The sequence below is a fragment of the Pogoniulus pusillus genome, chromosome 4 (genome assembly GCF_015220805.1).
Source record: "Pogoniulus pusillus isolate bPogPus1 chromosome 4, bPogPus1.pri, whole genome shotgun sequence".
Lineage (NCBI taxonomy): Eukaryota > Metazoa > Chordata > Aves > Piciformes > Lybiidae > Pogoniulus > Pogoniulus pusillus.
This window is the reverse complement of record NC_087267.1, coordinates 18,455,801-18,471,619: the sequence shown is the minus strand read 5'-3', so window position 1 is coordinate 18,471,619 and position 15,819 is coordinate 18,455,801. Positions and strand designations below refer to the sequence as shown.

At 44.2% G+C, this 15,819-nt stretch overlaps 1 protein-coding gene across 3 annotated transcripts in view; it reads right to left on the bottom strand.

Annotated features, from left to right (window-relative positions):
• LRP6 (LDL receptor related protein 6) overlaps positions 1 to 15,819 on the bottom strand; it is a 143,060-nt gene that overhangs the window by 68,535 nt on the left and 58,706 nt on the right. For all 3 annotated transcript variants that reach the window (XM_064142295.1, XM_064142297.1, XM_064142296.1), the window contains exons 4-5: positions 5,678 to 5,874; positions 4,807 to 4,938 (exon numbers count right to left, since the gene is read on the bottom strand). In XM_064142295.1, the coding sequence (XP_063998365.1) occupies positions 4,807 to 4,938; positions 5,678 to 5,874 (329 nt within the window). The remainder of the gene's footprint in view (positions 1 to 4,806; positions 4,939 to 5,677; positions 5,875 to 15,819) is intronic.

The following is a 15,819-nucleotide window of genomic DNA, read 5'->3' as shown; positions in this document are numbered from 1 at the left end:
CCTAAATGTCTTTCCCCAGTCATAAAGTCACTATCAGCATTGATATTAGAACAACATTTGTTCTCACCTAGATAAGCTTAACCTTAAACTACAAAAGGACAAACACCTGCAATTATTTTCCCCCTTCCTTTCAAAGAAAAGAATAAGAGCTTTACATAAACATCTTCATGTGTACAGTCAAATCAGGATTCCATACTTGTATCACAGTATCACCAAGGTTGGAAGAGACCTCATAGATCATCAAGTCCAACCCTTTACCACAGAGCTCAAGGCCAGACCATGGCACCAAGTGCCACGTCCAATCCTGCCTTGAACAGCTCCAGGGACGGCGACTCCACCACCTCCCCGGGCAGCCCATCCCAGTGTCCAATGACTCTCTCAGTGAAGAACTTTCTCCTCACCTCAAGCCTAAATTTCCCCATGCGTAGCTTGAGGCTGTGTCCTCTTGTTCTGGTGCTGGCCACCTGAGAGAAGAGAGCAACCTCCTCCTGACCACAACCACCCCTCAGGTAGTTGTAGACAGCAATAAGGTCACCCCTGAGCCTCCTCTTCTCCAGGCTAACCAATCCCAGCTCCCTCAGCCTCTCCTCGTAGGGCTGTGCTCAAGGCCTCTCACCAGCCTCGTCGCCCTTCTCTGGACACGCTCAAGCATCTCAATGTCCCTCCTAAACTGGGGGGCCCAGAACTGAACACAGGACTCAAGGTGAGGTCTAACCAGTGCTGAGCACAGGGGCAGAATGACCTCCCTGCTCCTGCTGGCCACACCATTCCTGATGCAGGCCAGGATGCCACTGGCTCTCTTGGCCACCTGGGCACACTGCTGGCTCATGTTCAGGCAGGTATCAATCAGCACCCCCAGATCCCTCTCTGTCTGTCTGCTCTCCAGCCACTCCGACCCCAGCCTGTATCTCTGCATGGGGTTGCTGTGGCCAAAGCAGCACCCTGCACTTGGAGCTATTGAACGCCATCCCATTGGACTCTGCCCATCTGTCCAGGTGGTCAAGGTCCCACTGCAGAGCCCTCTGCCCTCCAACCCAGCCACATCTGCCCCATGTAGTAGCAGAGAGTAAGTAAAATACAATAGAGGTTGAGGCAGTAGCTGAGCACATACCCAGAGATCTTGAAGCAGTAATAAAATTGTACTTCCAATGACACAGACAACCTCACAATTTTTCTCACAAAACCATCTGTCAAAGAGGTCATTTAAATTCAGCACTGCCAAACTCAGCACAGCAGTGCTTATAATGCTGGGTAAAAAAAAAAAATTCAGTATGTCCTGTACAAGGGGACAATAAATTCTGAACAGTACTATCAAATGGGTAAAATCTCTCAGGTAGAAGCGCCTGGGTGCTCAGACAGGACTCTCTGTTTCAGATCTTATTGACCAAGAAATTAAAACTGCTTCCTCTGCCTCTCTTTTCTTTGAGGTTTTACAACTTTTCACCTAGGCAGTGGGGGAGTTAAGAGCTTGCTCCATTGTCCACATCTCCGTTACTTAACTGTTTTGTTTTGTAAGAAAAAGAGAAACTGAGACATGAACCACCTGCCAGTATTATCAGTTCTTAGAAAACCAGCTAATTCATTTTATTCTCAATTATCACCCTTCTCTGAAGCACTACAGACAAGTGTTTCTACAGGAGGGGTGGAGTGGTTTCATATTCATAGCTCTCACAAGAACTGCTAAAACTCCTCTAAGGTGTGAGAAAAAAAACCTACTAAAACCCAGAGAAACTAACACTGGGAGAAAAGGGAGGGAGGAAAAGATTTCCTATAAACCAAGATTATTCAAAACTACTGGGTTGTCATGGAAACTGCTGAAGGAGGGTCAGCCAGCCTCACCTTTGGCTGCAAGGATCATCTGTCAACGCCAAAGCACTGCAAACACCACCAGCACACACTCAGAACCCACCCATCGCAATCTTTCCAGTTCAGGCTGGTACCCTTAACAGAATAGCATGAAATTAAGTTCTCTCCTCAAAGACAGCATGAAACAATTTGCTTTAGGAACAAGGCTGATTTTAGTCTACTGCTAGGAGATAAAACCACTCTAAAGAAGAGAAACGTAGCCTCATTTTTCACCTTTCTTTACCTATAAGTCACCCCTCCCTTCCTCCCCAGTTATGTACATGTTCTAATTGCAAATGGAGATTTAATCACTTCAGCATTACAGATGTATACTGAAGTGATCCAAGGCAAAACTTCATTTCTCAGGGTTCTGCTCTGCTGTCAAAGCAGATAAAGTAAACAGGCTGCTACAAAAGGAAAAAATACCCCAGGAAAGACATCAGAACCAACTCCCCTGCCTCACACACCTGGAACAGAGGAAATAAACTTATTTCCCAAGGGTCACTGAGTAGCCCAAAAAAGAAAGTCAGCAGACAAATACGTACAGATTTAAATCTCAAAATCTGATTTGTGGCCACACATGTTCTTTCAACTCCCTTCCCTGAATCAGTAATTGCAGCCTTTGCAACTGTGAGAAGAAATTCCAGTGCTTTTCCTTAAAGAGCTTTGGAAGTTGTAGATCACTTGCAAGAGCCCTAAAGTCTTCCACCCACACCCCTCTTCAGTAAGAGGAGTGCAAAAAGGTCAAAGATATTTCAATATTTTGGGGTAAGCTAAGCTCTCACTGCTGAACCTGAAGCTCCCTGATGCTCCTCTCAAAAGTCAGCTCCGCAGAGGATCATCAAAGTTAAGTGAAACCAATGGATCTGATGCACAGTCAGAGCAGATTGCTTCACCTTGCTGATGTGCTAACTGGTTTCTAAGTTTAAGAAGCAGTGCTGTGCATCACTCAGCCAAATACACACAGACTGAGGTTTGCTACCCCTGCTTCCCCATCCATCTCTGTTCTTGAAAAGGGAGGGAGGGGAAAGACACAGTAGCAGAAGGGGGTTTAAAAATGCAGCACCATATTGAGAAGGTAAGATAAATAAATGTTGTTGTTTGAAGTGTTTTGCATACAGACAAGGTGCTGAAGGGAATTGGTTAACAAAGCTGCTGACAAAAGCAGAGCTCTCTTTGGTCAGCCAAAGAGACTTTGTGGCCAACTGGGAACATCCAGTTTGGCTTCTTCTATTTTTTTTAGAAGTGGAAGAAAAGAGCATTAGCTTTAAATGTTAAGGCATAAGGCATGGCTGAAAAAGTGACCTGATGATTTTGAGTATTTCTGCATGAGAAGTCCTTTTTACAACACAGGCCTCTGGGAATTTGCTTTGGTACACTAGGAAGGTGCCATGCAGCTTTCCGCCCCAGGGCAGTGGACCTGGGTGGTAGGTTGCCTCCATAAGGCCATGGAGTTGAACTAAGCAGTGAAGTGGGTGCCTCTGTGCTACAACAACCTACTCCTTGGAACAAAGCACATGGGGAACAAAAAAGACAGTCCCTTTTGCCCAAATTCCCTGGCCCTTTTCCTATTAGCAGCAAGTCAAATGGAAGCAAATTCACTCTCTTTAATCTTTCCAGGGCTTGTTCCAACTGCTGTCCTTAGTCCTTCAGCCTCTGCTGCCTTAGCTTTCTACCTCTGCTTGACAGGTGACCAAACCTCCACCGCTCCTCACCCCTACATGGACTTTTTGTGTAGCTCTGTCTTGAGAAATGTGCCAATATTAACCCACATAGACTGGTTAATAACTACTTTAGCTATCTGCTGCCACAAAGGAGTTTCTCTGTGCCTATCAAGTATGAATTTGTGTCACATTCTGACTAAGTATGGCCAACCTATAGCAGTGTTATTAAAGCATGTTCCTTCCAGTGGAAGAAAAACATCTTGTGCATGTATTAGTAAATTCTTACAAACAACCCTGCAAGGCTAAATTGCGAGTTGCTTTTAGAATTTTACACATAAAAGCAGCAATTTATTTTAACAAGGTTCAGAGAGACACAAACAGCCACACAAAAATAATCAGCAGAGAGCATGAAATGAAATGAAGCAAAACACTGAAGAGCATCTGAGAAGCCTAGAAGACTCTCGAAAATATAAAATGACAATTTAACCAAAATTCTTTCTGTATCTGCTTTAGTTTGCCTCTGTACAGCAAGTCCTGCTATATTTGCTTCTACCTCCATTTACCTTTATTATAAGAGATGATCTCCATAAAAGATGGTTATTTATGAGAGCTAGTTATCTCCCAGTGTTTATTTTGATCTTGCTAATGCAGCACAGCACAATGTTGTGAGACCTCTATTTACAAAACATAGCCATTTAGGATCATATATATTAGCCCACAATGAGACACTAAAAACTGTTTGGGGGTGAATGCTTAGATCCCTAAGTCTCAGTCATATATCTTAAGGCCAGAACACTTTTACCACCTCTAAAAAGATGCCCTTCTTTTCAGTTCCTCTACGCAGAGGTAGGTGCCTAACCTTCTATATATGAAATGAGAGATATTCCAGGTGTAGGGGTGTGTGCATAAGGTCATAACAAAAATTGTGTTTGCTCCTAGCAGCCAAATAATAATTAATGAGCAGTGATGTTAGAAACAACACAGAGGGCAGGTATCACCTTCTCTAAGAAAAACAACAGAGCCTCCCCCCCAGATTTACAGCGAATTAGTGACAGAGAGAGAATTGCCATCTAAAATGTTGTAACTGAAGATAACCTGCCCTTCAGCTGTGAGACTCCTTCCCTTTCTGAAAATCTGAGGGTATTTTCCAATCATTTTTATCTGCACTGGCAAATCATGCATGATTTCACAATCTGTCACCTTTCAAGTGCATGCTGCAGCACAGCTACAAGCACCCCTTTCCCTCCAAAAGCTACTTTGTGCTTAATCTGTAAGAAACGTTAAAAACACAGCCTACCATCTTTGCAGGTCTTGCCATTCTCAAGAAGTTTCACACCAGTGGGACATGCACACTGATAAGAGGGCTTGGTAGGAGACATCAAACACAAGTGGGAGCAGCCACCATTATTAATTCCACATGGGTTTGTAGCTGTTAAACACAAATCACACAGATTAATGTTTCTGATAATGAATGACCTCATCTTGTGTTAAAACACATACAGCACTGGAGTGGTAGAAGTGGTGGCAACAGCAACACAGATTAAAGAAGGAAATGATAAACACAGAACAAGATAAAATTAATCCCAAGTGTTGAGTAGTAGGGTACATATAGTACCAAAAAGCATGGATGTTGAATGTTTCCTTTCTTGGGGAAGTGGCACTTGGCTCTAAGCAAAAGCTTTGTTCAGCTCTTCCCAGGCTATTTAGCACATTGGTGCTAAATGCAGAGCAGGTTGTATATATAAAAACAAAATGCAAACATAGTAAACCCACACAATGGGTAAGAGAATGGTTATTACACAGAGCTAGCCTTGCTTAATATCACCTGCCAGGTTAACACTACTTTCCATTCAGGAACTACCACTTGGAAAAAACCAAACCCAAATATGTTATGCTGCCTAAAGTTATTGCACACCAAACAGAAAATGAATGCAACAACAGGATAAATCTCACAGGCTGGAAAGGAAGGAAGGGAAGGGTTTTGCAATTAAAAAACCAACACAGAGAATACTTGGGGTTTGCTTTGGGTCTTTTCCCAATCTCTGCATTGGAAAAAACTGCATCATGACATGAGTGAAGCCACCCACTGCCATACAGAAAGACTAATTAAGATTTTTTTGCAAATCAGTTCCAACTCACAGTTAAAAAAAGAAAGCAAGACAGCTTACCATTTGGCTGCCTCTTCTGGCTGAAAGCATGGATATCCATGGGAGAGAAGATGTTGGAATGTACTTCACGCAGGTCCTCCCCAGAGTACTTGCTGCAGGCCAAGATCGAGTGCGTGTTCCAGTCAGTCCAGTACAACGTGTCCCCAAACAGCGTCAGAGCGAAGGGATGGGGAAGGGAGCCTTTAACCACTGCTTGCCTAACAGAGGAGAGGGAAGAAAATGAAGGTGCCAACAAAACTTATGTTATGGTTCTGCTTGAACAGAGCTTGAGGGAATGAAAGTGTTACAGTGGCAATCAGTGCTGATCAGAATTTTCTCTTTAGTTGTGGGGAAAAAACAGAGCACATCTACTTCAGAAAATAGCACAGGAGTCCTATTTCCAGGCTGCCTGCTGACACCAGAGTGGTCAAGAGATGCAAACTGGAAATCCTTACCCAGGTCTGCAGCTTTTTTTCAGCACCCTTCTAAACACTCAGCACCTATAGGTGCCTGTGTCACCAGGTGCAAGAAAGGAGAACACCAGTTGATGTTATGCAAGCCTAATTGCTACCTGCTGATTTATGATCTCAGTCACCCTCAGCAGATTTCAAACTCAGACAGCATTTAGCAGCACATCCATCTCTTCCAGGCTCACTCTTTTGAACCATCAGAAAAACACTCTAGTAGCAAAAAGTTTCACTGTAAAGAAATCCTTCAGGTGACTTTTTGTGTATCATTACTATAATAACTATTAAGCTGTTGTCTTTATTGTAAGCAGTGCCATCAAAGGGAGTTCTGCTGATCTGCTGGCATGGTAATGGTACCTGCTCTGAGCAAACTGGGTCACCGCCTGTCTGCGGGTTCATACACAAAATTAAAGAGCAGACCCATGTATTTTATGTATATATACAAACATATCCTCATTAGCCATGACAAAAAAGCAGCACGCATTGCTGAAGACAGTTTTTCCAGGTTCTTGTGATGTAGAAACTAATTATCTGTAACCAGGTTCCTCAGAACAGGATTAAGTAGCTTAGTTTTTAAGTTTACTTTACTCAGAATCATACAAAACAACCCAATTTAGGATAGAAATGATGCTGGAGGCCACCTGGATCAACGTCCTGTTCAGAGGAGGGCCCTACACAAGCACCACTGCCAGATGCAACTCTTCTCATCTCTTTGATCCTCACCTGTGTGGGCGCATGAGTGTTCCCATCTACACAAGCTCCCATTGAACAGCAGAGACCACCCCTCTTCTCAGACTAAAAGTGTAAGAGATAGATAGACAACACTACTTACTACTCCTTCAGGTATATCATGTGCTGTGATCACCAACCTCCTAATGTTGTTCTTGCAGGGAAGGATTAATTATCTGTGTATTTACTAAGCACCCCTATGCCCTGTGCATAGCTTCCTGCAAAGAAGCTGGGAACTGAAGTAGTTTAGAAGAGGACAAACTCACTCTTACTTTCTAAATGTTTTCTATTAAAACATAACAAAAGTGTATATTAAAGCAAGACACTTGAAGATGTCTTCTGCCAATCATTTTTAAGTACAAAGAGACTGCAGCCATCACTGCTCTTTCAGCTGAGCTTCCTCAACAAAATGTCTTCTCTGTAAAGCTTCTATTTTATCCTGCTCCCAAGCAAAACACATACAATGCCTCATTTGTCACACCAGTGTTCTAATTGTACACCAAACAAAAAATTCTACTTCTTCATATTTTACACTCAAAAGTAGGACATGTTATCTCCTCTTGCTTATCTCTGTCTGAAGTCAGGTATATATTTGCTTCTAATTAAGAGCATCAGCTAAGCATCTTATAATACAATTTACAGCTGAAACCTACCTGCCAAAGAGTGAAAGTTGAATTCCACAATATGCTGCTGCACCAAGAATAAAGGCATTCTAATCATGTAAACATTTTTATCAACCCCTTCCCCACCCATTTACCTCCAGATTTGAATGATTTTACTCTACAGCAGGTTTGGAGGCTAAGTCTTTATGACAAGTTCTGACATTTATCCTATGGGAGAAGTAATACAAGTCTAAACCCTACACTATAACCAAATCTGCACCAAAGGCAGCATTCCCATGCACAAGAGAAACCACAGTTCATCTGCAATTCACTTCAGAATTTTAAAAAAAAAACCAACAACAAACAACAACAGCAGCAACAACAACAAAAAAGAAACAAAACAAAACAAAATAATCAGAGGATTTTAAAATGCCATTAGTGCCCATCACTTCTGGTGGGAATCAATCTTAGAGCACAACAAAGAGCGCATGACATGCTCAACTTTCAGACAACCATCCATCCCTGTGACAATGCACAAGGTCACACAACTGTGTGACCCTTATTTAAACCAGGCTCACCCTGAGAGATTAAGGAGCACTTCATGTGACTGCACCTTCAGCCACAGCCTTGAAGCAGTGGTTAGGTTGTGCTAAATGAGCTGCCACAGCCTAAGGGCAGGCAGGGGGGATGGAATGCCAAGGTGCTAAATTAAAACAGGAAAAGGAAGGGGAGAAGGAACAAGAAATGTCTTTCTGATGACTGCCAAGAAGCAATGATGCTTTAGCATGGTTTGTAAGACTGCTTTTTGCAAGTGAAAACAGAAGTCCCAATTATTATTTCCAAGGGATTGCAGAATCATAGAATCACCTGAGGTTGGAATAGGCCTCCAAAGGTCACCCAGTCCAACTCCCCTGCAGTGAGTAGGGGAATCCTCAACTAGATCAGTTCACCCAGAGCACCATCACGCCTCACCTTGAGTATCCCCAGGGACGGGGCCACAACCACCTCCCTGTGAAACCTATTCCGGTGCTCAAATACCCGCACTGTGAAGAACTTCTTTAATAGACCCATGTGAAAGGGGGAGACCAGAATGTCACTCACGGCACCCAACTGCTGCACAGGGTTGACAGAAGCAAGTGCATCTCACATACATTGTGCTTCAGAAGCACAAGGGGTCAGGAAGAAGCCAGGGCTCCACGTTCCTGGCCTCACTAATAAAGCCACCAACCTTAGTACCAGGTACTGTGCTGCAGGTGTAATTGGACTGACAACCTGACAGCTTCTTGGTTGAAACCACCATCACCCTGCATATTAGCAGCCCAGGTTTGACTGGAACAAGCAATAGCACAGCAAAAAGCACCACTTCCTATTAGCTTTAACTAGGCTCTTGAGTTCCTTCAAACTGATGTACTCATACCATTGGTCTTGTTAAAAGGAGACACCAGAGATGATGAGCTAGTGAGGGATGAGGATAGGGAGTAATGTTACTGGTGCAAGAGACATCTCTAGGACTTCAGCAATATAGAAACTGGTTATACATGAGAAGTCAATAAGCACACACCAACTTTAATCATCTGCCTTGTGCCAGGCAGATAATCACACAAAACTGCCTTATATATCTTCATGGCTACTGGTATTTAAAGTACCCCCATCTCTGTACTCTTCAGGTAGCTGGGGAGGAAATGCAGAGGGGGCCAGCAGAGAAGAAGGGTAGGAAGAGAAGGAGATAGGGAAAACAAGCAGTTTCCACAGGAATTTAATTTCATCTCTGCTGTGTATCATGATTTCCTCAAGACAATTCTTTATGGCATCATCCTGGTGATCAGAGATGCATTTATCATAGTGGAGAGTTGTGTAATGCCTGAAGAAAATGCAGATCCAATTTCAATCCATCCACCTTTGCTTCCTTCTTAGGCTGCTAAAAAGGCCTGGGAACTACTTTGTGAAGAGAAAGGAAACAAATAACAAACAAGATAAAGCAGGCACTAGAAGAGAGGTTACTATGTCTGAAATGGAATACCCACATGAAAATCCACAGACTGACAAGGAAAAAAATGCTCCTGCTCCAGGAGAAAATGCATTTCAGACAAACACTAAAGTTGTCTGAAACAGAAATTAACAGCAAAATGACAAAAAAAAAAAAAAAAAAACTCAAACCAAAAAACAGATATTTTCTGATGTCCCATTACAACCAGGATTTCCTCAGCCTGCCTTTTTTCTTTTATTTCCCTCAACTAACAGTCAAACACAAATCTGGATCACAGGAAGCCTACAATAGCTTAGGTTAGAAGGGACCTCAGAGATCATCTCATCTATTCCAACCTCCCCACCACAGGCAGGGACACCTCTCAACTAGACTCAGCTGCTCAAGGCCTCATCCAACCTGGCTTTCAGCACTCCCAGGCAGGAGGTAGCCACAAGCTCCCTGGGCAGCCTGTTCCAAAGTCTCAGCACCCTCACACTGAAGAACTTCTTCCTTACATCCAGTCTAACCCTGCTCTCCCTCAGCTTCAAACCATTCCCCCTTATCCTGTCTCTAGGCACTCTCAGGAAAAGTCCTTCTACAGCCTGGCTGGAGGATCCCTTCAACTATTGGAAGGCAGCTCGAAGGTCTCCCTGGAGTCTTCTCCAGGCTGAACAACCCCAGCTCCCTCAGTCAGACCTCATAGCAGAGGTGCTCCAGACCTTGAATCATCTTTGTGGCCTCTTTTGGACTCACTCCAGCAGCAATGTGTCCTTCTTATGCTGGGGACACCAGAATTGGAGGCAGGATTGAAGGTGAGGTCTCAGCAGAGCAGAGTCAAGGGGCAGAATCCCCTCTCTTGCCCTGATGCCCACACCCCTCTGGATGCAGCCTGGCACAGGGCTGCCCTCTGGGCTGCATGAGGGCACTGCTGGCTCCTGGGGAGCTTCTCAGCAACCAACACCCCCAAGTCTCTTTCTTCAGGGCTACTCTCAACCCACTGTACATCTCTAAAATGTAAACATGCCAGCTTTACAGTAGCTAAATGCCTTTCAGGTGACCTTTGAGCTCATCTCCAGAGCAGGGATCAAGTATTTTCACCTTCAGATTTCAATCTATTTCTCCACATTCCCCTGGAGGATCCTGTGTCTACTCCCAGCTCCCATGCAACCACAGAGTGGAAACAACAATAACAATAAACCTAGTGGTGGACCAGACTTTGCAATCCCATTTCAAACACAATTGTGAAAACTAGGGAAAAAGGCAAGTAATTAATCTTAACACTGTATTTTCAATACCAAAGAGTGAACAGAAGAGATGAACCTGTATTAAAGTTCCCTCTTACACCTCTAAACTCCAGGCACCCAAAAAGAGAAAGGTAAGTAAAGACATATTATGAAAATTAAGGGTTAAAGCATCTAGTTAATGTGACACTGTGAACATGGACAACTCAGTGATGCAGCCTGAGGACAGAGCAGTGCCTGGCCCATGCTGAACAGCTAAGGACAGGCTCACAGCACTAACCTTTTCCACCAGTGGGACAAGTTCTGTAGTGGGATGAACACCCACAGCTTGAGCCAGAGATGATCAACCAGCATGCCCAATAGGTCTGTTCAGAAAGAACACAAGTACCTGATGTTTGCTTGATCAGTTTCACTGCTCTGAGATGCCTTCATTTTGTAGAGCTAATCCAACTCTCCAGCAGCAAGATAGGGAGGCACAATTACACAGAAAATGGAAATAACCTTACAGAGTCTACATAAATCACCAACTGCCATTTGCTGCCCAAGGGTCTCTCTTTCTAGATCCTGAAGAATCAGTGTGTGTTCCTGTTTTTCAGGACAGAAGGAAAGCAAACTTCCAGTTTCTCAGGGAGTTAGTTAAGAGGACACCCTGGGAAATGGTCCTAAGGGACAGGGGAGCAGAGCAGAGCTGGCAGATCTTTAAGGATGCTTTCAATAGAGCACCAAAACTCTTGATCACTGGGGCTATGAAATCAGGCAAGGATGGCTGAGTAGAGAGAGACCTTCTGGTAAAAATAAAGAGCAAGAGGGAACTGCATGGACAATGGAAGCAGGGACAGGTAACCTGGAAGGAGCACAGGAACCCTTCCTGATTGTGCAGGGATGAGGTCAAGAAGGCCAAGGCCAAGCTGAAGCTGCACTTGGCAAGGGATGCAAAAAAAATCCAAGAAGGGCTTCTGCAGGTCCATCAACCAGCAAAGGAAGGTTAAAAGAAAGTATACTCTTGATGAGCAAGGATGGTGGCCCACTAACAACAGACAAGGTATAGGCCAAGATACTCAACAACTTGCTTGCCTCAGTCTTCACTATCAACCTCTCTCCCCACACCTCCCCAGCTGTTGAACCACAAGATGCAGACCAGGAGGGTAAGATTCCTCCCACTGAAAGAGAAGAGCTGGCTCATGACCACCTACAAACCTGCACATACCTAGGTGTGTAGGACCTGATGAGATGCACCCCAGAGTCCTGAGGGAACTGGCTGATGGAGTTGTCAAGGCACCCTCTGTGATATTTGAAGTCCTGGCAGTCAGGTGAAGTGACTGGAGACTAGAAGAGGGAAATGCTGTGCCCATTTTTAAAAAGGTTTGAAAGGAGGACTCTGGAAACTACCAACCTATCAGTTTCACCTCTGTGCTCGGGAAGATCACGGAACAGATCCTCCCAGAAGCTCTGATGAGGCACATGGAGGCCAGGGAGGTGATTCAGGACAGCCAGTTCTTTAAGCCACAATTGTTACATTCTCAGAAAGTGTATTTAGCATCTAACAGGTCTAGCCATGACATTTCAAATCCCATCTTCAATGAAAGTATGATCAAGTCAATCAGGACTAAAACCAAGGCTGAGAAATAAAGCCACTCTGTGGGTCATTTTTCAGGCAAGCACCTTCCTGACAGGCAGTGCCCCTGGAAAGAGGGAAGAAGGTTGGGAAGCCAGCAGGGAGACAGGAGGGGGGTTAGGGTGACACAAAGAGGTCTGTGTGCTTCCTAACCCACACTGCTCTTCCTTCACTGTCAGCAGGGCTGGGATCCTGCACTAAAGCTGCATTTGCTGTCTCAGGTCCTGGAAGCAGTATTGATGAGCTGCTCCACTGAGCCACTTGGGCTAATGGCTCCGTGCTACAGATTTCTATTTAAAGGCTACCAACATGCAGTAAGCTGTGCCCTGGTGCCTGGTTATACACACAGAGCATGTCCTTCACACACAGCCCATCACAGAGCTTTGAAGCTCCACCTTTCCACCATTTTATTTCAGAAGCACCTTGGGGAAGAACCAAGAAATTCACCTTAGCTCTGCGTCCAAATAAGCTAATTAATTCTGCTTAGGCAGACTTCTCTAGCAGTTTTAATTAGAGCAGAAATCATCTTCTGCACTGGTGTGTAATGTGTCGCTGAGGCTTTTCACCATAGCCTAGTTCCTCTTCACTGCTGGAGGGTATTTAGCATTTTTACCTCACAGAAACACACAGAAAGCTATACAGAGAGCACAGTATTTTATCCCTTCCACATAGTGTCATTTGCTGCTTGCATTACATGCACAGAATGAAAACAGCAACCCTGCCAGATGCAGAGGGATGGTATTTTTAGTGTTTCATCAAACCTGCAACTAATCATCTGGCAGACAGACACGAGCTGATGCTTGAAAACAGAAACTGGGAAAAATCAATGCTTGGGTGCAAACTTAAGACATTCACCTCCTTGCAAGCTCTTCCCAGCTTTCTGACAGTTGCTGAATGTATGTTTTCTTACCCTCAAAACCCATCTCATTAGCACAAACACTTCCTGAGGGACCTTGTAAGTGCATTTCCCTTCAGCCAATAATGTGTTAACTTATTAATTAGAACTGCTGCTGCAGGGTAAAGGAAGAGAAAATTAATTCAAGAGCTGCCTTAGCAGGCCAACCTATCTCGGGTACTCTACTCACAGGAGAGCTGTCTGCAATTCAGTTTTGTTTAATTAGTCCCACAAAAAGCAACTGTTCACTCTGATAAGAGCAGGGTGAGCACTGCAGAAAACAAAACCATCTCTTCTGTGCACCAATTTCAGTGTTTAATTATTGCATTCTGACATGAAAATTCTCTTCAGTCCTTTCTCTCACTGGCAAACCAAGGGCATTAGTCATCAACTTCTGTGCTCTTCCTCTGGATTCTAACAAGCCCTTCACAGCAGTAGCTAGGGCTAATAAATCCCAGGGCTAGCAGGTAACGACGATATATCATCCTTGCAAAATCTCCTGGAGATGTTTCCTCAGGAATTTATGACTCTGCCACATATTTACTGTGTGCTACTGCCAGTGCTGTCATGCTGCTTACTAGTTTTGATGTGGAGGTTCAGCACCTCCAAAGAGAGCTTATCCTGGTCCTGTCCAAAGAGGTGACAAAGAAAATAATTAAAGAAGCAATTAACAAGCAAAGCCTCCTTTGTCTCTTCCCCTGCATGTTCCTCCCACCTGCTTGCTGTACTCATGCAAGTAAGAAGCAAAGCATCTACGCATATCAATGTCCTCTTCTGACATACAAATGTTTAAATTTTAATTCCTGTGTAGCGCCAGGTGTAGAGATGTGATAGTCAGCCTTGCAGGAATAGAAATACAAAAGGAGTTAGGGATTTCTTGCAGAATTAGAAACATGACAAGAACATTCCCCTTTCATTCACTCTGAATTTTAGAACACCAAGTTCTGAATCTCAGCACTTTCATACTGCCAGTGACACTAATTAAAATATTTTCCTATTTACATTGTATTCTCTCTCGCCATCCAAATCACAAAAGCGCTTTTTTTGAACTGCCTGAAATTCCTTCTTGATATGAAGATGTTAGTTCCTGCTAAATGCTTCTCACTTCCCCCAAAGCAATTAAAACTTGTGTCATCCTGCTTTGTGGGAAGCTTTACAACCACATTTATCTGCTATAGACTCTTTCCCACCTTGTGTTAGGCAGCGCCGAAAGATTTGAGACAGGTCAAATCTTACCCTGCTGCTTCCCTTGCTGAAGGTTGCCACAATGATTCAGATTCAGAACACCATATTTGTACAAATTATAGAATCATCAAGGCTGGAAAAAGACCTTTAAGATCATTAAGTCCAATCATAACCCAGCTACCATGACCACTAACCCATGCCCTGAAGCACCTCACCTACAGCTTCCTGAACGCCTCCAGGGATGGTAACTCCACCACCCCAAGTATGCCTGTCTTTCAATAACTCAGTTGCATTTTTCATTCCTTCAATAAGCTCCAGATTGCAGAAACACATTCTCCCAAACATACTGAAGCAGGTAAAGCACCAGAGAAACTACTAACACTTGGAGGCTCAGGGGTGACCTCATTGCTGTCTACAACTACCTGAAGGGTTACTGTAACCAGGTGGGGGTTGGCCTCTTCTCCCAGGCAAGCAGCAACAGAACAAGGGGACAGAGTCTCAAGTCGTGCCAGGGAAAGTACAAGCTGGATGTTAGGAGGAAGTTCTTCCCAGAGAGAGTGATTGGCATTGGAATGGGCTGCCCAGGGAGGTGGTGGAGGCACCATCCCTGGAGGTGTTCAAGAAAAGCCTGGATGAGGCACTTGGTGCCATGGTCTAGTTGATTGGCTAGGGCTGGGTGCTAGGTTGGACTGGATGATCTTGGAGGTCTCTTCCAACCTGGTTGATTCTATGATTCAATATAGAACAGCCCTGTTTTAATCAGGACAAATTTAGATAATAAGAAAAACAAACTTACTTTTGAAATATGAAAGAGCACTTAGAAAATGGTGAAAATACCTACAACAATCCATGAAGGTGCTGAAGGCAGTGGAACATCTCCCTGTTGCGGATAGGCTGAGGGAGCTGGAGCTCATTAGCCTGGAGCAGAGGAGCTTGAGGGCTGCCCTCATTCATGTGGATAAAGATGTGCAGAGAAATATCGGGAAGGCAGAGCCAGGCTCTGCTCAGGGTTGTCCAGTGACAGGACAAGGGGCAATGGGGGCAAGCTGAAGCAGAGGAGGTGCCATGGGAACAGAAGGGAAAAACCACTGTGAGGGTGGCACAGTCCCGGAGCAGGCTGCCCAGAGAGGTCATGGAGTCTCCTTCTCTGGAGATACTCAAAACCTTCCTGGATGTGATCCTGTGTGACCTGCCCTGGGTGATCCTGCTATGGCAGGGGAGCTAGATTAGATGATGTCTCGAGATCCCTTCCAACCTCTAATATGAAGTGATTCTATGAAAACCAGCAGTTTCTAAATATGCCAAAACATCTGTTTTAAGTTGGATTATGCATTATTATCCAAAGATAATGATCTTGCCTTCCCCCATTCTTAACTCTTAAGGAAAATTACTCTACTCTAAAGGTGGCCCTGCTCAAAGGGGATTCTAAAAGATGGGAGCAGCTGGCTAATCACACAATGTCA